Source organism: Lissotriton vulgaris, chromosome 9, assembly GCF_964263255.1.
Source record: "Lissotriton vulgaris chromosome 9, aLisVul1.2, whole genome shotgun sequence".
In the NCBI taxonomy this organism is placed as follows: domain Eukaryota; kingdom Metazoa; phylum Chordata; class Amphibia; order Caudata; family Salamandridae; genus Lissotriton; species Lissotriton vulgaris.
In genome coordinates, this window is record NC_141697.1 from 897,050,671 (window position 1) to 897,077,529 (window position 26,859).

Genomic DNA, 26,859 nt, shown 5'->3' on the forward strand with positions numbered 1-26,859 from the left:
GTGATAATTCACTCAGTTGAGGGGAATTGATTTCATCAGGCACGAATTGACTCAGGACAAGACCGAGGGTTACTTTGAGGCTGACGGTGGCCACCTTTCTCCAAGTGGCTTGGACCTGTTTCCCCTAGACTTACAGGAAGCTCTGCAGTTCTCTTAGATTTACAGGAAGCGCTGCAGGACAAGATTGCAGGTAAAATAAAATAAAAAAATAAAATAAAAAGGTAACTAAGTGTGGGGGGCCCTGACGGCGACTCACGAGTAGCTCTGCAGAGCAAGGGTTGCAGGTAATCTAGGTAGCGAAGTGGTGGGGGGCCTGGACGGCGACAGTGGCCGCCGGCCGGGCTGTGGTGGAGTTACAGAGTGATCCGGAAGTAGAGAGGTGCAGCACTGTACTTCAGCGGGCACATAGGGGTGCCAGAGCCTAAAACCTGGAACCTCAAGGGAAATTCGGGAACCTGTGTCGGCGCCCCAGTAGTCCTTCGGGCGGTTGTGTGCCTGTGCAACCGGGGGTTTGCCTAGATAGGCCCTGCAAGGGGCGTGAGTATATTTATTACCATAATGGTGCAGCATATGGGTGGTTCGCCACGGTGCTGCTTGGCTCATCAGGCGGGCAGGTGGCGAGAATGCGGCCTGCCCTTGGCTCGCCCGTAAGATAACTCACCTTGATTACATAACGTTGTATGTAATAAACCTGCAGCAACTTTTCCCAATCTAACACTGGTGTCTTGTTTGTTATTTGCTGGATGTTTGGGTATGTTGCAGGGCAGGGGTATTGTTGACATGATGTGACTATGCGGCTGCCCGAGGCCACCCGGTGGCCATCAGGAGGGCAGGCCCGTAGTCACAGAGGGCCTCCCCCGCCCCCTACCTTCGGTCATCCACTCCTCCCCGGGCAGGTGGAGTCCCGGCGGGAGGGTGGGCGGGCCAGTGACGCACGTCCGGGGCGGCAGGCCCATAGACCAACAAGAGCCCAGTGAAGTAATGGGGAGGAGGGGTGTGTGTGTGTGCCTGCGCCTGCGTGGGTGTGTGTGTGTGTGCCCGTGCCTGCGTGTGTGTGTGCGCGCGTGTGTGTGCTTCCGTGAGTGTGAATGTGGAGCAAGAGATGTGCACGGCGCCGGGGTGGACGTGTGCGTCCACACACCAGAATCGCCGCGCGTGCCACGGTCTGTCTCCCTTGAGAGGCATCACGACCACAATAGGTCTCGAGGACGAGACCTAAAAATCTAGAGATCAAATAATGTATCAAAAATTCTTATACCGTTACTCCACACTATCTGTGGTGTCTTCCTCACCATTTCCTTCCCCTGCATTTTTAAGAGGTTTTTGACAGATACCTGCACCATGCTGTACGTCCATCCTTGATTGACTCGATCTCGTGCCCAGACATTGTGCCCATTTTCTGCCAATTTGTCAACAAGGGTATTCTGGGCTGGGGTCAGCTTCACATGTGAGAGATCAAGTGGAGCTGGTTTGTAACCATTTGACATCACGTACCTGTAATGAAACAAAATATGTTGATGGTTGTAAAAGTAAAAGGGCCACCATATATGACTGTCGATGAACTGTACGGGTCTCTTTTATCATTGCCACCTCAGTATTTATTGTTCTCACTTACCCCCACCCCCTCACCTGCCAATAGCGGCTTTACCTATTGTGGTACTTACCAGAATAAGAATACTTGGGATTTCTCGGCCCAAGTTACACTAACATTCGTACTGGATTATTTATTTGACCTCCAAGTGCACTCTGTAGCTGTCCTATAATTATGCATGCAGGGATTCTGAGGGTTTACAAAATTCCCAACCCTAATTCTACTTCTCTCCTCAACTTCACATTAGATATGCTCCCCACTACTGTATCCGCACTAGCCCGATCTTACGTCTAGTGTCTTATGGTGCTTTGTGCTTTTAGTCCCCAAATAGCAGACTCCCTCCCCACGGACTAGAAGTAATCAACCAGGAGGCAGCAGATGGATTCTGAACTGATTGCAACTGGGACATTCCCACCAGTACCAAGGAGTATTGGTCGTAAAAGATGTAGGTAATCAGATTTTAAAAATCACACAGATCATTTCAAATTTAAAACAGCAATGTCCACTGCAATGCAATAAAAATGCTTCAGTTACGACGGTGGAGCTAGAAGCAGCAGAGAATGGTTGGATGAACATTAAGTCCTAGATTTACCCGTAGGGTTTGCACTGGTTTAGCATTTACCTTTATAACGCAGACCCAAAACAAAAACTTTTGCTGGGATTTACAATCCAATGCAAATAATGTTTTGTACAGGTTTGTAAAAAAAGTAACGCAGCTCAGCGCAATGTCCTACCTTATGTTACTTTGCACCAGGGAAGTGTGCCATGGGTTGTGCATGGACATTCTTAAGTTTTCACCCATGGATTCTGACACAAATTAAAAGCTACAAAAACTTGTAGACTTAAAATTACACCAAATCCGGCACCTAAGGTTGGCGTGACGGAATTATTTTATTTCTCCTAATTTTTTCCTCTTTGATTGTGTGATGCATTCTGTAGCAAACATACATAGAGGAAGTTGCCTTTTAGCATAGTTTTTGTGTAGGACTTCCTCCACAAAAAGTATGCTGATCACAAAAAAGACACCCTTGCACCATAGTGCAAGAATGTCTGTGCTGGTACAGGGCAGCAATAGGTGCGCCAGCTCTAGGCAGAAAGCAGGACAGTGCCACATCTTCTTTCTAGAGATGGCAGTGTTTTTCACTTTCTCGTTCATGCTACACAGCACAGCAACTTCACTTCCTGTGCTGCACTGCATTATTTATTTGTAAATCTAGGCCTAAGTTCCTGGTTGACCTATTCCACTATCTGCCTGTATCTACAAATCTATGTCTGTAATGGTACCTGTGTATTACAGAGCTGTCTATTTCTCCATAAAACAAGCGCTGGCATTAGGTGTGTTAAATCCCAGGGACCATGTAGAGATTTTACTCTTTTTTAACAACCAGGTACTACATCAAAGAAATGGACATGCCCAGAAGCACCTGCATCTGTGAGACAGTCTGTAGGTGTACAGTAGCATCTTCCAAGGTGCAGGTGTCTTTGAAGGAAGAATACTTGCCTATAGCACCCACTGACTCATGAGCCGAGCATTAACTGACCCATGATCCTAGAGTTAATAATGTTACCACGAAGGGCATGCTGATGCTCTAGAACTTTAAATTACAGACCTTTTTCACCCAGGTGATTCTCGACTTGTCTCCCTTCTTGCTCCTCTTTTCCACAGCTCCATGCAGAAAAGTGACTGACACAGTAATCAGAATATGATGTGACTAATGGCATATCAGAATAAGAGAGAGCACTGTCTTTCCATCTTCAGACCACCTGGAGGCAGCAGAGAATGCTCTCTCTCATTCCCCTTCCGACCCTACCCCACCCCACCACCCAGTAAAATAGTGTTATGTATGGCCACTTTACACATGGCTCCTCCTTCCACTGCCTCTGCCGCAAGCACTGCTGAGGAGTGATTGCTATGTGATTGTTATGTGAGCTGGGGTGTAGGGCTGGGGGCAGGTACACATAGCTCACACCAGTGAGAACAGTAAACCAAAACAAAATTCATAGCATTGCTCTCCGCTTCTGCACCTCAAATGTGCTTTTCATCACACTCTCTGCCTCCCTTAGGAATCAGATTTCATTCATATCCATCAGTGGGCTCTGCAAGCGCTTTCGGAATACTATCTACCAGCATAGCAGTTCAGGTCCTAGGGATGAACAAGCACACACCCCGGACGTCCTGCCTGTGGGCGAGGGATGGAAGCACAAAGCCTGCAGACGAAGGAGCGGATCGCGGAAGGAATTGAAGTAATAAACCATGGCATAGGGTCGATCCGATAGAGACTTGTGAAGGAAGAGTGCAGCAGGAATCGCAGGGAGGGCTGTGCAATCATCTTAGCATATCCCCGCAGGCGCCTCCAAACACTTGGAATGATGTATGTGGTGGGCCCTGCTGAAGCAGGGAAAGGCTCCTGCTTTTGGCCCGTGTGCCCCGTAAGTGGACTTTGTGTCCCACAATACTGCCAAGTGTGTTGTTGGGTCGAACCAAGACCTGAAGACTAAGGGACCATAGAAGTACCCTGGGGTTGCCTTGAGAAGATTCGAGGTGGTCGCCTTGAGACACTGGGTGCTGAAGAGCCATCATCTGCAGGCAGTTAGCAGTGACGCCCAATACGAATCCTCAGGTACACACCAGAGGGTTGGAGCAAGCCGAGATCTGCAGTCACTGCCTGGAAGAGGGCCACCAACAGAAACCTATGGTTCTGCTGTGACCCTGCAAGCAACAGACTGTGCGGCTGGCTTATGTGCAACCCAAAGAAGACGGTCACGTGCTGCCAGGAAGCTCCTGACTGCCTCAGGTGAGACCCGGCTTCTGCAGGAACAGTAAAGCAGCCTCGCAACTCTCCTAAATTGCCAAGTACCACTGCAGACTCTCATCACTGCTGTATGAGTGCGGACCTGAGCTGCTAACCTGCACTGGGGTAGAGACTGATAGGGCCTACGTCCAAGGCACTGCGTGCTAACCTAAAAGGGGGAAGAGAAGCATGAGCTGCACTTACCAGTTCACCTGACTGACCATGAGACTGCTATGAGGTGTGGCGACCAAGTACCAGAGTGGGTGACCCACTGAGCCAAGTGACAGTATAAACAGTGGGGTACCCTAAGAGCACCAAGCCCCTCACCTCGGAATCATGTATACGTGTATAAATTAATGTGCAGTGACATTCTAAGTTTTTTGGGCAATAAAACTACTTGTCTTTTGCTGCAAAGTGAAACACTGGGCTGAACTCTGATTTTATTGCTCTAATGGGGGGCAGGGTGAAGTGGTAGTGGTTCTTGAGTCTAAGTGGCCCCTACAACAACTTGCCTGAGAAGCCTGTGACTGCGCTCATTCAATACCACTGAGAGTCAAGTGCGGTAAGGGTTGTACTTGGCCCAATTTGTACAGCAACAGTAGGGACAGAAAGCAAAGGTAAAATACTTCACCTCCCACGGTTGTGGTCTAGTAGTCCCTGCCTGCCCAGTGACCTCCTGAAAGAGGCTCAACACTTATCCATCCTTTCTGTCAACCATGCAACAATCAACCCACGCAGTAATTTGTCTAACCACTCTAATATTCACCTTTACAATTGCAAACTTATAGCCAGCACTTTTGGGGGTTTCATTGTTTGTTTTAAAAAGATGCTTAATCTTGTACTATGTTAACATAAATACATATTTCTAACAATATATTAGTCTCTTTGGCTTTTGTACAGTTGGGTAGGATGAGTTCTTTAGGATTTTGAATGGAATCTTACACCATACATACTTTTATTGAACATCTGTATGGATAACATAGATTCCTAAGAGCAAACCCACTTTATTAAAAAAGGACACAGAGAAGCTTATGCCAATGGCGGAATTCTTCCAAATGCATAACCTTTTTTATGGCAACTACTTTCATTAAAGAAGAGGAAAGGCAATGGGCAGATAATTTTCTCCCACCAATGGCTATCTATTTTTGGAGTATTGGGAACAAACACTGTCAGGGCACACTAAAATGGACAAGGTCTAGTGGACAAGGTATGTCTTGTTCATAATTTGAACATGGACAGAACAGAAACAAGTATTGCAAACTGGAATGTAAATCAAATAGATCTTGGACTATTTTTGCCGCCCTGGGGACTGCATCTCGTGAACTCTTGAACACATTTTGAGAAAGAGGTGAAACTCTGATAAAAGGCTTACATTGAAACTACTTCTAGCAAGACATTATAATTTATCTAAAGTATGTAGAGAGGTCACAGCAGTAACAAGACGGGAAGCCTGTAAGAAACTTCATCTAAAATGCAATTTAGGTCCGAGAAGTCCGTCTATCTGTATATATGTTTGTGATGCCTTTTGTGTGGGGGGGGGGGGGGGGGTTCTTGTTTTGTATATTATGAACTTGAAATTAAAGTTTAAAAAAAATATACAATTTAGATCAAACATATCCCTGTAGCCACACTTTTTTTTTTTAAACTTTATTTTTGTCATTTCACAGAAAAAACATACAACAACTCCCCCCCCCCAGAGGCATAAAAACTGCACATATGTACATTGACAGACTCATTAAGGCACGGCAGGACGAACCGCGGTCACACTGAGTTACACAGGCGTCAATAACACTGTACAAAATATGAAACAGCAGTCAGATATTTGTGAGCATTCGGGCCGGTACACACTCCTCACTGCACCCCCTCCCCGGCTCCGGGAAGTACTCCATTTTCCCCCTCAGTGCTCGAGTCCATCGGTGAGAATAGTTCTCCACTCGTCCCCTCAGAATCACTATGCGAGGTGCGATGCAGGACCCCAATCTCGGCACAGAGCATGCGCCATGCCAACAGATCTTCCTGCAGCCTTTCATCCCTCCTACAGCTCTGCATATGTGCTTCCTCCGCCAGGGACCACTCCCGCACATCATTCAACCACCTGGGAATCTCTGGGGCCCTCTGACCCATCCAAGTTATAGCCACCCGGCGCCTAGCCAACACCAGCATCAGGTGCATCAATTTATAAGCCAATTTCCTCTTCCTGGGTCTAGGTACTAAAGCCAACAGGCAGTCTAGGGGCGTCAGCCGAAGGCGGATCCCTGTAGTGGCAGTGATATGGTCCACCGCCCTCTCCCAAAAACTCTGGACCAAAGGACAACCCCAGGACAAATGCAGGAACCCTGCTCCCCCCACCCCACATCTGGGGCAGTCACCCCCTCTATCTGGGGAGTAACGCTGCAGCAGGACTGGAGTGAGATAGGTGCGGTGCAAGAAATTAAAATGTATTAGCTTGAATCGCGCATTACATGAGACCTTCTTTGTGAGGGTCCCTATTCGCTTGCGTTGGTCCTGTGCAATCGGAGCCCCAAAATCCGCCACCCAGGCCGCCCACGCCGAGGGTACCGGGGGGGTAAAGTCTCTACGCATGGCCGCATACAACAGCGAGACAAGACGACGTCCCCAGCCACAGGACAAAATAATATCCAAAGTGTGAGTCACCGGGGGATCCTTAGCCACACTTTTTTAAGACAATCTATATTAAGATACTAGAAGGAATTTAGTACTTTGAATTACAAGTGGGTGCGATGCATAACAGTGGAGCTGTGCTCATGACGAGCTGGGAGCGTCATAACTGCCGCGGAACTCCCACGCCGGGCTAATTCCCCTCCTGTGTGGGCATTCCACAGGAGTGGGTGGAGTCATGACGAGCTCAACTCCGCTGTGCAGCATGATGAGCTGGGCTCATCATGAGTACCGCTGCGCCTCACGCGGCCCCACTCTCCCCGCACCACAGGGGAATTAGCCCCACATGGAAGGGGTTAAAATATAAAGCCCATACTTTCAGGTGCAGGTTTATATCTTTCTCCTTCACAACCCAGAATCTCCTGTAGTATGCTTGAAAGATTGCCACCCTGCTGTGATTCTGCTCTGTTACACTCCTCCCAGGCACCTCATGTAGTTGTCTTCAAATCTGAAGTTTCGCCACACACCAATGAATGAATTAAAAAGTGTCTTCGAAAATGTGCAGCTGCTCGGAATAGTGTCCATGCATTGTTTATGAATGTTCCAAATGAGTACAGTTCTCAGTGTCCCCAGCTGAACTTATGTCTGTAGTTGTAGTCTGCTTGTTTAACCACTGACTGTGGACATCATCTTCAGTGTTTTGATCCCAAACTGTAGTTGTTGGGGCCAGGGACTGCTGGTGACATTTTAGGTGTGCAGAGACAGCGGTTTCTAAATTTAGACCACAAACAATCATGCACAGACATTTTTTGTAAGCTTTTGGCAGTCTATTTGGGGTCCCCCGTTTTTGGCCTGGGGGCAGAGTCTGATTACCCTATCCTTTCTATATGGCATTTTCCCCTTTTTTGTGACGGAAGGATCATGTCCTGCATCCTGTAATGGATGCCGTAAGAGTACGTTTTCTCTTGAGCTCAGATAATCAAAGTTCTTGCATCTCTGGCCTAAGGTTAGTGCCCACAGACCCAATGTGATAAAAGGAAGTAAAAAGCTAACTCAGCCAACAAGAAGCTCTTATTTTGTAAAATTTTTAGTCAATGGATGTCTGCAAACTTTGTCCTCAAATCCGCACAGACTAACACAGCCAAGACATATACAACTGTTAACCCTTTCAAGCTCTGCTGGGACCTTTTTAAAAATGCTTATCTCAAAAACTCCTAAACAGATTCACCTCAAGCCACCAAAAGCACACTTTCAATGTTAAGTTCTACCTTGATGCCTAGTCTGGCATAAATCCATTCAGTGGTTTTTGCTCTAGGTGCTAGCAAAGTTTTCAAAGAGAGCTAAAATGGAAAAACATATATTTTTTGACCTCACCTTCAACTTTTTTCCTCCTTTACAGAACTGTACGAAAATGTGCATACCTGGCTTTCGCATGGGGTCAAGTTATAGGCAAATTCAAAGCACGCCTCTTTAATGGAACGTGTGGCTGAACCATACCAACAGAGTGGCCCCTATGTGATCCAATAATATATATTCATTTTAAGATTATCCCATCTTAATATTCAGTTATTCACTGATAGGCACCAGGCTTGTGTTAAATGGACTTGCTGCAATGTAACTGAGTTGAGAGAGGTCTTTCTTACATTTTTCGCATCTAACCAGCTGTGGTGTAACTCCCAAACTGGCAATGGAAAGAGTAAATACAAATAATTTTACAATAACTGAAAGCAAATGAATTCGAGCAGATTAGCTCCATATCCAGACAGGGGGCTTCAGAAATGATAAAACTCAAGGACTAAATGTGTTCAACCAATCAAAGTATCATAAGTACTTCAAGCCTGGGGGTGCTGAAACACCAAACCTAATCTTCTATGAATCAAAAAGGATATGAAATGAACGATGGAAGCCTGTGTCACTGTGACCTTCTATGTACCCCCGTGCATTTTGTTCTCTAGACTTAGGAAACTCTAGCTATTAATATTTCTGTGTCTCCCACTCAGCATAAAAAGTCTCAACTCGATCTCACGCCCCAGGTACACCCCAAGTGCATTATCCTAAATACATACGTCTTTGGCAGCTTGATCTTCTTCAGGTTCTCTTCTGCCTTTTCGTCTGCCATGCCCACGTGGCAGCCGAGGGCTAGAAGGGTTCTTTGCAGGATGGAAGAAATGAAGAAGAGTGTGAAAACATGTGAAAACATCTCACAGTGACTTTACTCATCCCATTCACCCACAAGAGGAGGTTTTGTCACCTCATATCTTTTGTCTTTCTCTGACATGACAGCCAAAACGGCTTCCATCCATATCCTAGACCTTAAATTAATTTAACACTCACATACACTCTGGGTTTACCCTCCAACCTCTCAGCACTCTACCACAATTACGACATCTACTGATATTTTACCCTACTCTTCACCAAGACGTTATAAGCTACCACTTTCCCTTTTCTCCTTTTCTGGTTGTAGTATTATATTTTTGATAAAAATAAAACTTTCTCAACAAAATAAACTATAACTCTTGGGTGTGATTTACAAATAGTTGCAAATCTCTTGATGCATAAGTGGATAAGTATTTAATTTGCCCTGCATGTCCCTAACAAGACACTTAGAAGCCCGAAATACCACTGCCTTAGATGTGTCACTTACGAATGCTATACACTTTGAAAACTTTAAGTGATACCCCTATATGCAAATTTAGGCTGATCTTGTCTTTGTTAATTATTAAAGACTTTTATATGAGGAGCATAAAACCTTTTCATTATGTAACTGACTTAGGCGCAATGAAAAATTAGAATTAGGCCCCTCTGCCTTTAGGATGTCTCCAACTATCACCATTCTACTACTAAGCGCCCTTCTTAGGTTTCACCTCTTGTCTACAGACCTATTATATCTATGCATTTAAAGGGAACTTTGAGCCAGTCGACTTCATCCACTGGCTTATTAGATATTCTGCCAATCCTGCCTTCACCAATCTCCCCTCCTTTGCTGTCGTCCCTCTCTCCATTGCAATGAAGCTTAAAACCTTACTTGAGTGTTTCTCCAGACATCAGAAGATTGTAATTTCTCTCTGGTTCTGGAAGGCTGTGGAAATCCAACAGGCAAGGGTGTAGCCTGGTGTTGTCATCGCGGACCTACAGAGAGCAAAGGAACAACCAGGTATAACTGAGGGGAGTAAATCAAGAAAAACTGAAAGGCAAGGGACAGGAACAGACTAAATGTTCAGAAGTAGACAGAGAAAAGAGGAGGTTGAAATGAATAACAAAGATAGCTGAAGATAGCGTCCAGGCACATTGCAGAAGCACTATGTGCTTGAACAGTCAGAGAAAGTGAATGAATGGTGGCCAAAATAAAGGGTGGTATTTGAAGTAGAGATGGGATAGAGAATAAAAACTGATGGACAGAACACGGTACTGAATGGTGAAAAAAGGGGACAAGATTAGGTAAACGCAATTGAGCATGATAGATATTTTGAGAGGAGAATACAAAGAAAAGGGCCTCCTTTTTGACAAATATGTTACATGCTCTGACCCATGGAAACCTGGAAAATCTTAAACTTATAACAGTGTCTGAAATCTATATATTAACCCTTGTTTATAGGAAGCTGAAAATCATTCCAACACTGCAATATAAAAGGTAACTGGATATGTAAGACTGGAAAAGGGGAGGCAAATAAGATTTGGAGATTCCAAAGTATATAATATTTGGGTTTCCCTGTCATTGTGAGTTAACTGCACTTCAGAAGCAACACTCACCTGCCCGTAGGTCCAGCCTTGTTCTATTCGTGTCAGGGCCCACAGCTCATGGATATTCTCAGCCAGTTTTTCCCGGATGCGCTCCAGGTGCGGAGGGAGGACAATCTGGAAGGGCGATGTGCAGGGGTTAACAGAGCGACAAGGTGTGAGGCTAGTAGTGTGCAGTTTAAAACAGTCACTTAAAACCCACAATCTGGAACCCACAACAAAAGTATTGCCATGTCTTCTCCCAATTCATCAGGAAGGAAGGGAGCTAAGGCTACTTTTTAAAATGATAATTGTTTCATATTGGATTGTGACAAGTGTGACCTGTATTGTCAGAGGACACATGGTGAGTTGTGTGGACAATGTTTGTGACTGCAGTCAAGCTTGTGAGGCCAGAGCCACATACCATGCTCAGAACCAATGTAATGCATACCAATGCACAATAAAATAACTAATATATAGTGCAAACCAATAAGCGAATTGTCTCCATGAGAATCAACAAGAGTTATTGCTCAACTCACTACTATTCAGTGCAATGACTTACAAGGTATGAAAGGCTGAGCACTACTGGGATTAAAAATTGTGGCCTCTAGGTGTGGGGCTGGTGCCCAGCCCCATGCTATTTTAATAGATGTTATAGTGGCAATTAATGCCCATTGATGAATGTAAACAAATGATCATGGTGTTGAGAATAAGTGAGTTTCTGTTAGACTATGGAGCTGTGTGTGAAACTACGTTTAAGATAGCAGTCATGTAAAAGAAAAAGTGAACCTCTGCGATAAACTTGGAGTTGATGATGCGGAATTAAGTGAAACTGCGCTCGAGTATTTGTGGCCACTGATGCCAGCAGTGAGACATCAATGATGTGCATAAGGACATTTGTGTTGTTTGAGGGTGTCCTGCAGAATATGAGGTCACTACGGTCAATGGAATGGGAAACTGTGCATCACTAAATTGTATGAGGCTGGTGGTGTGGACTATGTAGTTCGAATAAAGAAAATGAGGCAGTGATGTGGCAAAAGAGAGAGGTTCCATAGGTCCGTATGAGGTCAATGATGCATCGATTAAACCTAGATACCTCATCCTTCCCTACTTTAAGAGTTCTGACATAATGTGTACTGTTCCTATAAATTCCTGGATGCAGTTTAGCTTGCAGTTTGGCATCAGGCCTTCCTACCTGCACTGTGTCGACAGGGCAGGGTATGAAGGAAGTGTTGGATAGGGACTTGGTTGGTCCCAGAAGGTTCCTAATGTCTTCGAAGTCATGCTTGTATTCCTTAATGGGCTCCACCCTCATGCGGTCCCGGGGTAGAAGGGCTTCATAGCTGGGGGCGTAGCCTGGTGGTGGGAGGAACTTGAAGTCACCATGGCGACCACCCAGAAGAAATCGAACCCTGTGGGGATGCAAAAAAGACAAAAAATCTAAAGCAGAAAACACAATAATACGACAGATGAGACAAATCACAACACACAAACAATATTGGAAGTGCATTGTCGGACATGGCATTATTGTCCGTAGTAAGAGCAGCCAGACTAAACAGTACTTCAATCATAAAACACATGAGTTGAGACAGATTACCAAACATCATAAAAGACGGCCTACGCTACATAGAACTGTAAGCACTAGGCTAAAGAAGAGGAGTCAGACAGAGCCTCCTCGGGTAGGATCCAACGGAGCTTCATTCACCAGGAAAGAGGAGCAGAGCCCGACAAAGCCAAAAACATCAGAAACAAAGGCCCAGTTCAGATAAAGCCTAGGAAGGTGCAGGTCAGAGAGAGCTTCATCAACATTCACATGTGCCGGGCCAACCCAAGTTCAATCTCTAGTAGAGCTGAGCCAGCCACAACTCAATCACCTAATTTGAGAAGCTGGGTCATGAGAGTGCTTCAATCAGAAGGACATAGTCTTCGAGTCATACACAGTCCCAATCATCAGGCTGAGAAGCTGGGTCAGACATAGCTTTAATATGAAGGGTCAATAGGTAAGCAAACATTTCTATCACAAGACCAAAGAAGTGAGGTCAGACAGACTTTCAAACACCTAGCACAGTGGCTGGATGAGTCAGGTCAGACAGACTTTCAAACACCTAGCACAGTGGCTGGATGAGTCAGGTCAGACAGTGCCTTAGTGATCTGGAAAGAGGGGAGACGTCAGAAAGGGCCTGAATCACTGCGGTAGAGAGTTCAGGTCATCTATTGCCTCAATCACTAGGAAAAAAACACAAATCTGGCACAGTCTCAATCATCAGACCAGGGAAATCATATAAGACTCAGATAAATTGCCAGACCAGAGGAATTATATTAGACTCCACTAAATCACCAGCCCAAAGAAGTCTGGACATAGGGAGGATTAACCATAAAGAAAGCAGAAATTGATAAATCAGAACTGTAAAGGAGCCAGGCAGATGCTCAATCACCTAGTACTGGAACTGAGCCAGACAGAGCATCTGTCATTAGGTAGGAGGAGCCAGGTGACAATAAGCCTATGGGATCCGGAAAGAACAGAAATATCAGGGAGAGCTTGAATGACTAGGTCAGAGACAACAGGTGAGCAGTTGGCTCAATCGATAGACAAAGTAGTCAATCAGACCCACCTTCCATTACTAAGGGTGAGGTGTCACTCCTGTGTACTATCTCTATATATTTCCAAGGTGTACAATCCATTTCTCTTTCCCAGGTGTGTAATGCCTCTGACTACCAAGTGTTCAATCCCCCCAGAATGGCATTGTTCTGGATGTCGCTTGCTCATCTAAATATACAACTATTTCGCTTCCCACGGTGTGCAATCCCTCTACTTCCACCCAGTGTGCAACCAAAAATCTCCTCTGCTTTACAACTCCTCTGCTCCCCTATGTGTTCAATCCCATTGGCTCTACCATTTATGCAGCACCTCAGTTTCTCCTATGTGTTCAACACCTTTGGGTCACTCACATGTGAAATCTATGTAGCTCTGGCAGGGGCTAACCCTATGAATCCCCCTAGTGTTCAATCTTTACATTTCTTTCAATGAATGCAACTGTACTGACAGGTTTTTCTGTTCATAGAGCGAGAGAGAGAGACAAAAAGAGAGAGAGAGACAGAGAGAGAGAAGGATAGAGAGGGTGAGAGAGAGACCATGAGACTTACTTAATGCCAGCGGAGAAGCTGACCACAGGGAAGAACAAGCCATCCAGGTTAAAGTTCTCAAACATGCCTTGCACTGGATAGCCATTGATGCGAAAGGAGATGCTGGGCACGCTAAGGTCCAAGCAACAGCTGACCACATCATCTGCAGCCAGCAGATGTTGATTTGGCGAAGCCACTGGGCTGACGATACGACCTGTGCAAGGAGGAAAAGAAGCAGAGAAGAGAAATGTTAGGTCAACTGCCTAAAAACAGAGATAGACAATCCAGAGTGCCCAGCCCACTAGGGTTTTCTGTGTACCCCCAGATATGGAATGTCTTATGAAGACATGCATAGCGCACGTGCTACTCCTTTCTAGATGTACCTAGTGTCACTAATAATATATGTAGTTGGCTCCAATTATTCAATCCACATTGCACAACTGATTCCATATACTGTCTGATTACGATGAAGGCCTTCTTTGCACAGTTGTGCTACAATACCATTGAAACACCAGTGAGCACAAAGTGTCTCTGTATCAACCAGCACAGGCAGGCAGTCTCAACCTCAGCCGTCAAAAAGTACGTCGAAAAGAATATCATTAGGTCTGTGTGGAGGGGGACTTGGAAGGGGTCATATAAAGTATGTAATTGTTCATTGTCCAGCGAACTGCAATCTCCACAATGATGTTAGTGCTCTGGTGATGTCTAGATTCTGACTTTTGTCCCACCATAACCCTTCCTTCGTCCGTCCACAAGTCTAATTATCGTTGCAGTACAAAACCTGAAAAGCAACTCTCACTCTCACATCACTGTCAGTATTCTTTTAATATTTTGTACGCAGTATGTAATGAAATATTTCCGAAATGCACAATTCTTAAACAGTATGAAAGAAAGTAGGGAATAATAAAAAGAAAAATTAATTTTGAAATTATCCCCAATATTTGCCAGAAAAACATTCATTAACAAGTTGATTCACATTTTTTTTAACCAGTTTTGGCCTTGTTAGGCAACCGAACCAGCACAACGTGGCATTATAATTTTCCTCCATTAAACACTGTGGGCCTGATTCAGAAAGGTAAACGTACACTTTTCTGTAAGTTTGCTATTTTTTGCTATTCACAAACTACGAGTTAATAGTAAGTTTACGACTGTGACGAGTCCGCATTAGAGGGCAGCGAACTCTGCCCATAAAAAATAGATAGGCCTGTCCTATCTTTTTATGTGCGGAGTTCTCCACCCTGACTCATAGTTTGTGAACAGCAAAAAAAATAGTAAACTTACAGAAAAGTGTAAATGTGCACATTTCTTTATGCACTGGATTTTGTGTTGAGGGAAGGAGGGATGTGGACACAACCACCTACACTCAAGAGCGGTTCACAAAAACACACAGTAAAAGTCCCACAAAGTGAAAATGTTCAAGAGGAGCAACTTTCTTACCAGACCAGAGATGGAGCCCATCAAATCCAAAGGAGTAGAGATCGTCTCCTACGCCGTTGGCCCCCCAGCCCTCTCCACCACCAGGGTAAGGACTGTAGCCCTTGGTCATGGCCCAACCAACACGCAGATGGGTGGCGTCTGCTGTCAGGAATGGCTCTACGTAGTCCACAATCATCTCGAAGTACCACTTCTTGTATTGTGTGGAACCCTCTGCAGTGCCCATGAAGATATTAGGTCTCATACTGGAGAGATCAGAGGAGGATAAATTAGTGACACTGATAGATACCAAGCGTAGCCATATTCCAATGTAAAAAAGTGTATGAGTGATGTCCCCAACTGACCAATAGCCCACCCTTTTGGCCAATAACAGACGAGTGAGGAGTGGTTGGGGTACAAATACTGGTTATTACCTGGTCACATAGTTCACCAGACGTGTTTGCAGAAGCAGGTCGCGGCGGGGAAGGAGGTTTTCAGTGATAAGGTTCTGGTTGGATCTAACAGCAACACCATTGCAGACACAGAGAGAGCAAAGCACATCCAGGACCTGGAAATAAGAGACAAGAAGGGGACAGAGAGTATGACTAAAAGAGAGTGAGGCAAGAGATAATAATGGATGACACCATGAGATGGGGAGAGATGAGCATTAAAACCACAGATATAAATACTAAGTAAACATGTTTCTGAATGAGAGAGAGTGAGTGAGAGAGAGATGACAATGGAGAAAGGGAAAAAAATTGGAAAAATAAAGATAATAAAATGTTCGTAAGTGAACGTCTGCTGAATGGTAAACAGGCATTTATCCCTGCCAGGTGTACCTGACTCCATACGAAACTGGCCTCCTGACTTTTTAATTTGGCCTGGGAATCAAAATAATGTGGTGTGCGCTTTGAGGCTTAGGTTTGGCCCAGGTAATGTGAGCTCCAACACCTATTTTATGACCTGAATGAGCGTTCCAAGTGTGCCCTCGTAGTGGGCATCGGACAACATTCCCTGCCCTGGGTGCAAAACAACTTTCTGGAAATGTTTTTATTAGTGTTGTGAAATAAAAAGTATACAACAAAGTTGTAATGGCAAGAACAATAGATTGTTCAGGACTGAATTGGAAAAAGAAAACGCAAGCTAGTGGAAAGGTAAAATTCTAGAAAAGAGCGTGACAAACTAGGTGGAGTAAGTCAAGATGAGGAAAGGAAGGGGAACGTGCTGAACCCAAGAGACACCTATATCAATGTGTCAGATACGAGGGAACTGGAAGTATGGACCTGTTGGTGAGGATGGGTAAGGTGTATTTGAGGTGAGAAACCCAGAAAAATAGAAGGGAGATGCCCAACAGTCGCAGAATACAAGATAGTGGTAATGAGAAGTCTACCCAGTAGGAGCTTCAGTCAACCTGGTCGACACAGGGCATAGGTGGGGTGGAAGGAGGGTAACTCTGCTCAGGGGCCGAAGAACACCTCTGGGTGAACGGCAGTTTCAAGGGGACATGACACCGTCAGGCTGGGCCGCCAGGGATTAGGTGCGAATGCTATCACAAGCGTGAGCAATCGGAAGCCGTTGTACAAAAAAGACAAGCAAACAAAATATAGATAAAGACAAACGGAAAAGGAACATGAGAACAAAACAGTGCACAATATAATGAAATAAAAATGTGTTGAATGAGGTAGAGCCTCTGAAAGGCACTGTAGCCTACAACCCTGGCACGCACGTACCTTGTGATTGCGGCCATGTTTGTCGAGCAGCGAAATAATGGACTTGATGTGGTTCTCCTGGATGATGTTCAGCACTTCAGGGCTCTCAATGAGGACACAGTACAGCACCTCCAGGATACCTGTCAAAACATCAAAGGAACAGGACTAACATGAGAGAGGCACACAGTGATGTGAATTCAAAAGCACGGGGAGTATGCTAACCATGTGGCAGTTTGCCAACTGTGCTTCACCAGTTCCTGCACACATGCATCACATCACCTGTAAACCATGCACAACCTACCTCTATATTGTAGTATGTGTGTCCCAAACAGAACTGTATGATCTGGATTTAGAACCAGTCAGCACACCACACTACCAACTGTAATTTTTGATGCCAAGATTTAAAGTGCCTGAGACACAGCGAAGCTTGAGATTCATTAACGTAATTGGCATATGTATCTCTGTAAAAGGAATTCATAAAAAATCTTTCACTATTAAAATGTATTTTCATCCCTAAAACTTTAGGGAGACTATTTTTGTAATTGGAAATGGGAGACATGATAGTATTTTAGGAGTACTAGTGACCTGGAGGTTTATTTTTTTAACCTGTGGGCATGGTCTTGTTTTTCACCTATCAGACCTTTTGTTTTGAAATGAATACAGAAATATTGAATACCGAGACAAACCGGGCCTGCCATGCCAATTAAGTCTACTGATTTCCTGGAGTACAGTCAACACAGAGCCCATACACTGACAACAGTGTTTCACTGAGTCTGTACAATACATTTTAAAATTAATGTAGGGTGCACTTTCCAGCAGAATCTGGATTCACTACACTTTTTGTAAACAAAGAGGAGAAGGCTATTCACAAAGGTAACTTATACTTGTGAGTAACTTACATGTATTACTTGTATACTTTTGAGTGACTTTACGACTTTTGGGTACTCACAAACTCTGAGTATAAAGTTCCTCAAAAGTAACTTGCACATTTCCAACCAAATGTATAATCTTAAGCTTTTACTGCAAAAAAGAATCAGTAGTAAGTCTAGTACCAAACATGGCCAACCACTGGTATTACAACACCTGCCCACTAAAAAAACAGAGGTAGAGACTTCATAAGGAATGGTAAATTAAATTAAATTACTTAAGATGGATAAATTATAAATAAATAGAATGTATTATTAAAAAATATCTAAAAATAAACCATATTTATTATTTCATTTGAATATATTTGAACAATTTTAATTGAAATACCTTAGATTAATACTACACAGAACCAAAAACACAAACTTAACCGAAAGGCCAACACATCACCCTGCCATCCCTAACCTCCGTGCACCTTATTCACTACTCACATAAGAGTACAGCAATGTTGGCATCTCTTAAGGACTACCTCATGTTGATGGAGCAAGGATTCGAAGAAAAGAAACTTGCTCGAAACAACCTCTCGTTAACAAGTAGAAATAGAAACTTGAAAGAAAGTTAACATACACACGACATAACCATGTGATTAACACTTTTGAGAGGCAATCTCTCACGCATGCGCAAGAAGTCACTAACTGTAGGTCTCAAAAAACTGCGTGCAGGGCATATGCTCGCCTGGTTTTAAAAGAGGTTTTTGCTACTAATGCTTTGCTTAACAAAGAAGAAAATAACATGGGATAGAGTAGAAGTGGGTGGTAGACAGTGATAATGACATATTTGAGAAATTAACCTCTGTTTATGATTCCTTTATCAATAGTGTGCATTTGGGCCTGATGTGTTTAACCAAAAGAAAAGATGGCGGGTGAAAAGCAACATAAGTTGAGTCTGCACATTAAAGTCCTGGAATGACTTGCTGACCGGGACAATGACCGTCTGCCAAGAACCAAGGATGGATGCTTGGGAAAGTACTTTAACTGAAGAAATGATATAACATTTGTATCTATCTGTTTTGTGAATGCATGTGAAAGGAAGTGTTCCAGAAATTGAATAAATTAAGTGGGAAGGGTTTACTAAACAAAGAATTAGTTAAGAATTCTGGAACAATCACATGAGGTGATGACAACTCCCCTTCCCCGGCCCAATCACTGTTCATGATTCACAGATATTTGCAACCTTTAAGGGTGGGACATGCAAAATTAAAGGGTATAACTTGAGTGACTTAAGATTAAGGTAGAGAGAGCTGCTACGAAGAGACGTTGATGCTGAGTGAGGAGTGGGCGAGAGCTGGTGCTGGGAAAGAACAGACTGAGAAGATTCAATACTTAAGACAGTCTGATTAGATTGAAAATTTTGCGTTAGAATATCGAGGAGGGAAAGAGTGTGAGAGAAGGATGCGCTCCGGTGCGTCGGGTTCTAGAGAAGTATAGTAAGTATAATCCTATCCTGCACCTGCCCTTTAGTCTTTGTCTCCTGACTCTTAATCAGGTGACCTCCACCAATCCTTTTGGCCAGGGGTTGGGTTTCCTGTTTCACCTTGGTAATTATCATTCTATCTTATAATTTTGCACATTCTCAAGTACGAATTATTGTGTATTTTGTCCCTTCATCTATAACTCCTAATGTGTTGAGATTGTTGAATGTATTTGTGTATTGTAATGTTATTTGATACATTTATTTTCTCTCCCATGAAAGTTGATGGAGTTTGCACTGTGAATCTGTACAAATGAGTGTTCATTTTGAATGAATTATTAGATAAAATCTATTGAATCTTACTTGGAGTCTGTGATCATTTTATTGAAAAGTTATAAGATAGGTTAATGAATTTGTTAATATCACAAACAACTACTCGACTAATGGTCCATTGACCAAAGGAAGAGTGTTGATCTGTGAAGATTAGTTAGGCATTGACTAATTCGGATGAAATAGAAATAAAACTTGACCCCCACCGAAACAGTCAGGAAATCTGAATGTGTATATGGGCCCATTTTGAATGATACGTTGAATTGTGAAATGTTTATCCAGGCCTTTCGCTGGATCAATGTAGCTGAGTACGTACATTTATCTTACATATTCCAAATGCTAGCCTCTCTTATTGTGACCCATCTGTGCCTTGGTTCCATTCATGTTCAAGGCCACCTGCAACTTTAAAAGCCTTGCAGAGCCCTCCCAATTCCAATCTTGACATGGCACAGCTGACTAAGTATCTCAGTCTTTGTGTCTGTGATGGTGACTATCCATAAACCATCACACACATCTATGGTGGACTAGCATTCAGAGGGTCAGTGATGGATTGGATTATAGTTGCTTACTCCATTAGAGCTTCGGCTAGCTATGAACCTTTCTCATCCATTTCAATTCTGGCTCTTCAGCTGGACCCACCTTTATCCAGTTTTTCAGTGCCACTTTCAAGAAATGAGCAGGAACGGTTAGAGGTATAATAATACGTCTCCCTCTCTACGTTCCTTTTAAAGCAGTATTACTGTATTTTATTGCTCTCCTCCTCATAAAGACCATGTGTACCTTTGCCTCCAGTTCTACTGTACTTTCTACCTGTATCCATACCATTGGCTTACGTTTGACTCCTTACCCTTACTTTATATAGGAAAATATCCACGGTCACACAAGCAGGTCCCATTCAACTTCTAAAATCATCTCCTTGCCATTCTCAGGCAACCAGAGAACAATTTCAAAATTATGCCACAGAAAAAACTTGAGAAAAAACATTCCCTGTAACAATTTGTAGTAAAATTGAAAGAACCAATTGTAATTTAAGGAAAACTAAACCCTTGTAGTTGTGTGGTTCTCTCTTAAACACAAATAGATCCAAAAAAGTAATCATATCACAAATCTCCCATTTGCTGTAGTTCTGACTCCTTCAATATGCCTTTGGTTGGGCATTTACTCTCATCCTCACTGTACCCTCATCTTTGCATATGCTCTATTATGTATATATGTTTTAAAACACTCAGCTCATTGTTCAATTTACTGATGCCAAACCATAAACACTGTATGGATTCCAAAGTTTCAATAGGATTTTTAGTTTTAGTAAATGGCTAACTACCCAGTTTCTTCACTTGATTAATAATGGTGATGTGCTTTAAACAACACATATTAACCAATTGTGATGACCACTCTAATCCTAATCCATAATCCAATTTCCTCCTTACTTGTGGAAGAAAGGAGACAGTGGCTTTGGGCAGCACAGATCTGTCTCTTTAAGAACTCTGAAGCCAGGCCTCACAGATGGACCCACATGTGGTAAGACTTCCCACAGACTTAATGTTGAAGACTTTAAAGTGTGCCCACTGTACGAGCAGCAGAAGTGACTGTAAACGAAAAGGACATCTTTCTGGAAGCTTATTTCAGTTTGCTGGAAGCAATAGGCTTGACAATATTAGGAATGTGTTTCCCAGACTGTGGGTTGCAACCCACTGGTGGGTCCCGAGCTGATTTTTAGTGGGTCCAGAAAGACCAAGCAATAAATAAAGATGCCTTTAAGTTTTGTATTTATTGTGTCACATTTGCTCTGCATCAAATACTGAGGGGGTGTGAGAAAGCGCCATCTTTCTTGCATAGGTATGCCTCCACTTTTTGCTGAATTGCTGATGTGCTTTGACTGAGTGTGCCCTGGGCTCATGCCAACCAGGTGCCCAGGGCCTGTGTTTCTTCCCTAAAAACTGTGTTGAAACTAAAACCCAATTGGCATCTCTGGACACCTGTCAGCCCCTAGTAAATGGGTCCCTAGGTGCCCAGGGCATGGTGACCAGAGAAGACCCCTAAGGGCTGCAGCACTTATTGTTCCACCCTTAGGGGCCCTGTACCCTGACACCCACACTCTGCCTTTGCAGGCTGAGTGTCTAAGTACAGAACTAAACAAAGAGTTGACATGGCACTGTGTGCCATGCCCACAAAACCCACTGCCCTGGCATAGATCAGCCACACCTCTAGCTGGGTGCCCTATGCCAGTGGTGTGGGCACAGGTACATTACAAAACAGGGAGGATTTGCGAGACCGTCCTCGACCGCAATTGCAGGAAGTAAGGCTTATGAAACACACGCGACGGGAAGGGAACGAGAAACTGTGGCTGCGGAGATAATAGAGCAAGAAAATTCTGGCGTTCGTGATGGAACTTATCATGGCTCTGGCAAAACATTAAAGGAAGTTAATCGTTATTCGGGTGAAGCTTTGAACACATAGAATTATACGTTGGGTGCGTTACAGTTCAAGGGTTATTGAACTCTATGAGGTTTGATAGACACAGTGCTGATCATATTGGAAATCTGCCTTGAGAAAGCCCGCAGATGGCGAAACGCGCGTCGGCTGTGAAGCACTTTGATTTAAAAAAAAAAGAAATAAAATCTTAAACTTGTCTACACCACGAGATTCAATTGGACTGAAAAGGAGTGTCTTTGCAAAAACTGACATTGAAGAAGAGTGCGAAATGCACAGGGATTACAGTGACTAGATGTGATGTGCGCTGGTGTTTTTGTTTTTTGTTTGGGCACAGGTACATGAGCCCTGTGCCCCTACAGTACCCAGGGCCATGACTGGGCACTGTAAGTGCAGTGATGCGATTAAGAGTACATGGTGCTGGGAGGTTGTCATTACGAACTCCACAGCACCACAATGGCTACACTGAAGACTGACAAGTTTGATATCAAATTTCTCAGCACGTTAAACCCACACTAATGCCACAGTGGGATTTAATGTAAAATGCACTACAGAGGGCATCTTAGAGATGCCCCCTGAAACCTAACCTACAATCCACGTCTTGTCTGAGAGGCTGCCTAGGCTGCCACACAGCAGAAATGTTGATGGACCTCTGGGTGGAGAGCCCTCGCTCTCCTGGGCCTGCAGCAATGCACATCCTGGGTCGAGGTGACACGCCTCCTCCCCCAGGATGGGCAGGGGAAGCTTCAAAGGCATTCTGCCTTTGTGAGCTTCTCCAGACCACTTGCTGTACTCAGCAACTGGCCACCACCAGTTCTGACCCCCACTCTTGTGGGAAGACAGGCGGGAAACCCTACGTCAGGAAGGGCGTGGTGCCAGCCTGTGCCGACTCCACCCCTCAGGTGGGAGAGGCGAGGTGAAGCACGACCCCAGGCTCCAGCCATCTTGAAGATGGGGAGCCCTGCCCAATCACAGCTAGGCTCCTGACCCCCTCCCACAGGAGAGGAGCAGGCTAGGGGGTGCACCCACCGCAGGACAGGGACCCATTGGTCCCTGCCCTTGCCCTACCTGTAATGCCTCTGAATTTAGTATTTAGGGGCACCCGGAACCTTTCTTCCTCAGATCCTGATTGCAACAACAAGAAGACCAAGAAACAAGAAGACCCGCCGTGCAGCTGCTAACAAAAGGACGACTCCCATTGACTTGGCCTCAGAATTCTACAGGCCTGTTGATCCTTGAACCTGCTCCTGCGACACTCCGGCGTCTCCTGCGGACAGCAACCTCGACAATCCCGGAGGACCTGCCTGCCTTGAACCTTCCAAAAGACTGGGACTCCCACAAGCAGTGGTTCTGCTCAACCAGCAAAACACTGGTGCCAGCCAGGAACCGCAAATCCAGCCCACTCTGCACCTGCCAAGTCCGGCCCGTGCCTGAGTGAACCAAGACCACGAGGACGTCCCTCCAGCGACTGGGACCCAAAACCAGTGCCCAAATACCCTCCTTGACGAACCAGACGACGCCAGCAGCCTCAGAATCAGAGACCCCACCAACCACGGCCAGCTGAGGGTAAGATTTCCCGACACCAAAAGACACCCCTGCACCCGGCACCCTGCGGCCCCCTGTGCCCTCCTTTGGGGTACCTACCTCTTCTCCAAGATCCCAACTTACCTCTCGAAGTGGTGGTCGCACTTGAAGAATCTCCGTCCCCGAGTCTGCAGCCTTTGTTCACTTTTTAACTTTCCCATTGGATAACACTGAGCACCCGACGGCTCAAAAGCACCTTGCACCCAGCCGCCCGAGTGCCGCTGGAAGTGCAACAACTACCCTACTCTACTTCCCCACTTGCCCTAAGTAAGTGACCAGGAGCCCAGCTCCCACAGACGCGTGGCCTGCTTGTTTGCAGCCACCAACCAAAGGCCCCCTACCCTCCATTGGATTGCATTGGGCCTACTCTCTCTGCACCCGGCTGCCCCTGTGCCGCTGAGGGTGTAACAACTGTACCTTTCCGACCCTCGGAGACCCCTGAGTCTATGCCCAGAACCTTAACTCCACCAGTCAAGTACTTACCTAAAAAACGATAACTCACTTTCCTTCCATAGGTTAACATTGACTGGTTTTCACGTGAAATTTCTTTTTAAGTGGGGAGTTTTGAAACTTTAAAATATTCATCTAAAATCAGCCGAATAACGAATTCCGAATTACTCACCTGTGATCAGGAGAGAAGCCAGTGCTGTACCTTTTAGCCCAGTACTGAACCGCAAAAGTAATCCTAACTGTACTTACCAGTTACCTGAATTTTCTTCCATAGGAAACCATTGACTATTTTTCTGTGAAATTTCTTCCAAGTGTCGATTTTTGCAAACTACAAATATTCTTTAAAAATCGTACTAAATACCAAAACGTAATTACTTACCTGTTTTATGGTAGAGGTCCCAGTCCTGAATTTAGGAGTCCAGTACTGTATTACAAAAGTAACGAGAACCTACTTTAACTGTGACTTGAATTTCCTCCCATAGGATAACATTGGTTGGTTTTTCACTGAAAAGTTTCTAAGTGTCAACTTTGAAAATACATTTATATTCTTTAAAAATCACAACTGCAACCAAAACGCTTTTACTTAACTGTTTACAGCTTATGTCCCGGGACTGAATCCAGGATCCAGTCCTGTGGTTAGAAAAGTAATCCTTAAAGTAATCAACTGCATTTATGTAGAAAAACTCATTGAGCTCAATGTTAAATTGTGTTTGAAATGTTGTTGCCTAGTGGAACCACTATAGCTATTGAACTTATAAAGTCTTTTGCCTTTTTGCAAAGTCAATACCTAAAGTCACTCCTATTGAGAAAAGTATATGTTGATACCAGTTGGTTCTAAAATAAAACAACTATATCTTTTGATATAAAACCATTGGCCTAGAGTTCAGTTCTTGAGTGTGTAAAACCTTTTGCTGTGTGAACAACAAATGCTTTACACTGTCCTCTGATACTGCCTTACTGCTCGACCACTCTACCACTTTAGAGAGTAAGGTTATATCTAACTTTAACTCTATACACACTGTACCTTACTTTGGTCCAGTATATATAGAGCCACTTTCTTACAGGGGGTAAATGCCATGCTATGTCTTCTGACAAATTGCTGCCTATTTTATCTTTACACGGGGATTGATATTTACAAACTCCTATCACTTTGCAGTCAGAGAAAGAAAAGTAAAGTGAACTATGTGACAATCTTCCTGCGGTACAGAGACGGCGAAAGGAAAGGGTTTCATTGTTTATAACACACAACAAAAATGAAATTCCTATAAATGAACTGTACACGTTCAGCAGTTAGAAAAGCAAACACGAAGCACATTTTCTGTAATTCTGAAGTGTGATGGAACAAAGGACCTGAGTCACAAAAGGCTTCCGCACTTCTGGCAGAAGCCTCGCAGTCGTGGGGGAGACTCCACAATCAGGGAGATTCTGCCCAAACTGTAGCCACAAGGATGACTTTAGCCCCACCATTCCTGATCTTTTTGAGAACTCTAGGCAGGAGTAGCAATGGGCGGAAACGCTTACAGGAGGCCTGAGCTCCACTCAAGGGGAAAAGTGACTCCAAGCAAGAGCCACCTTGGAAATTTGAGTGTGTAAAACAGCTGGTATTGTGCGTTCTCTGCGGAGGTGAACAGATGTAACCAAGGCTCTCCCTACTGCAGAAAGAGACCTTGTACCACCTTGGATGGAGACACCACTTGTTAATCACAAGACATCGTCCACTGACTTTGTCCGCCCTGGCATTCAGAGAATCTGCCAGAGGTGCAGGAACTCTTGACAAAAAGTCAACAACCCCACCTTCCCTGTTTGTAGCAGTACCCTGATGCTGTGCCCAATGGAACTTCAGATCCCACTGCAGAACATTCATATGCAATCTGGCATGTGTTACTAGCAGAATGCCTCACAGTCATTCTCACCGAATTCCAGGATAAAGGCTGAAACATCTGTATCACAGCCTGATTATCCTGGACTCACCGCTTGGAGGACAGACACGAAATTGTGCTGTATCCAGAACTGCTCCAATGAAAGGGAGTGTCTGAGTGGGAGTAAGGTGTGATTTCAGCATATTGATAGTGAACCCCAGCGAATGCAGGAGGTTTGCCGTAGTCTGGAAGTAGGAGATGACAGACTGGGGTGAGCCCACCTTCAGCAGTCAGTCATCAAGATAGGGAAGACTGACACCCTTGATCTGAGCAGATGAGCTGTGGCCCCTGTCATAACCTTGGAAAACACCCACAACCACGGGCTACTTCTGAAGCCAGAACCCAATAAAGGGTAGCAGTCTTCACGGATCTTGACTGGTGTGGAAAGAAAAGACCTGACAACAGCGGGCTGAGGTGGTGCCTATATAGGTGACACAGATATCACTTTTGGCACAGAAAACGCCAGGCGGAGCCGACCAATGTCATCTACCAGCACACAGGGATATTGCTCAAAGACAAATCTCATGTATTCAGTCTGATGACTGGGAAAACCAAAGAAAACATTCTTAAATAAATCCCAATGTCTTTGGCTGCTTTCTGTAGTATTTTGATGACATCTAATCGCAAAACCTCCAAATGTTGATGATGTTCCTTTTGTTGGAGGTGTCAACGGTGGTTTTAACAAGATTTCTCTTCTGTGTCCATGCTCCACTATATCCAACACCCAAGGTTCTGCAGTCATTTTTTGCAAGGCCGAAAGATGTGCCTGTACTCCCCAAATCCCCCTACCCCATAGCCATAGCCCCAACATGCATGGACGATGGGGGGGGGGGGGGGGGGGGGCGGCT

At 44.5% G+C, this 26,859-nt stretch overlaps 1 protein-coding gene across 11 annotated transcripts in view; it reads right to left on the reverse strand.

Annotated features, from left to right (window-relative positions):
• Positions 1-26,859, reverse strand: part of RYR1 (ryanodine receptor 1) — a 1,215,008-nt gene that overhangs the window by 915,133 nt on the left and 273,016 nt on the right. For all 11 annotated transcript variants that reach the window (XM_086938669.1, XM_086938668.1, XM_086938662.1 and 8 more), the window contains 9 exons: positions 16,986-17,104; positions 15,690-15,823; positions 15,280-15,521; positions 13,864-14,056; positions 11,915-12,131; positions 10,753-10,857; positions 10,028-10,131; positions 9,069-9,152; positions 1,335-1,494 (listed from right to left, as the gene is read on the reverse strand). In XM_086938669.1, coding sequence (XP_086794795.1) covers positions 1,335-1,494; positions 9,069-9,152; positions 10,028-10,131; positions 10,753-10,857; positions 11,915-12,131; positions 13,864-14,056; positions 15,280-15,521; positions 15,690-15,823; positions 16,986-17,104 — 1,358 coding nt within the window. The remainder of the gene's footprint in view (positions 1-1,334; positions 1,495-9,068; positions 9,153-10,027; positions 10,132-10,752; positions 10,858-11,914; positions 12,132-13,863; positions 14,057-15,279; positions 15,522-15,689; positions 15,824-16,985; positions 17,105-26,859) is intronic.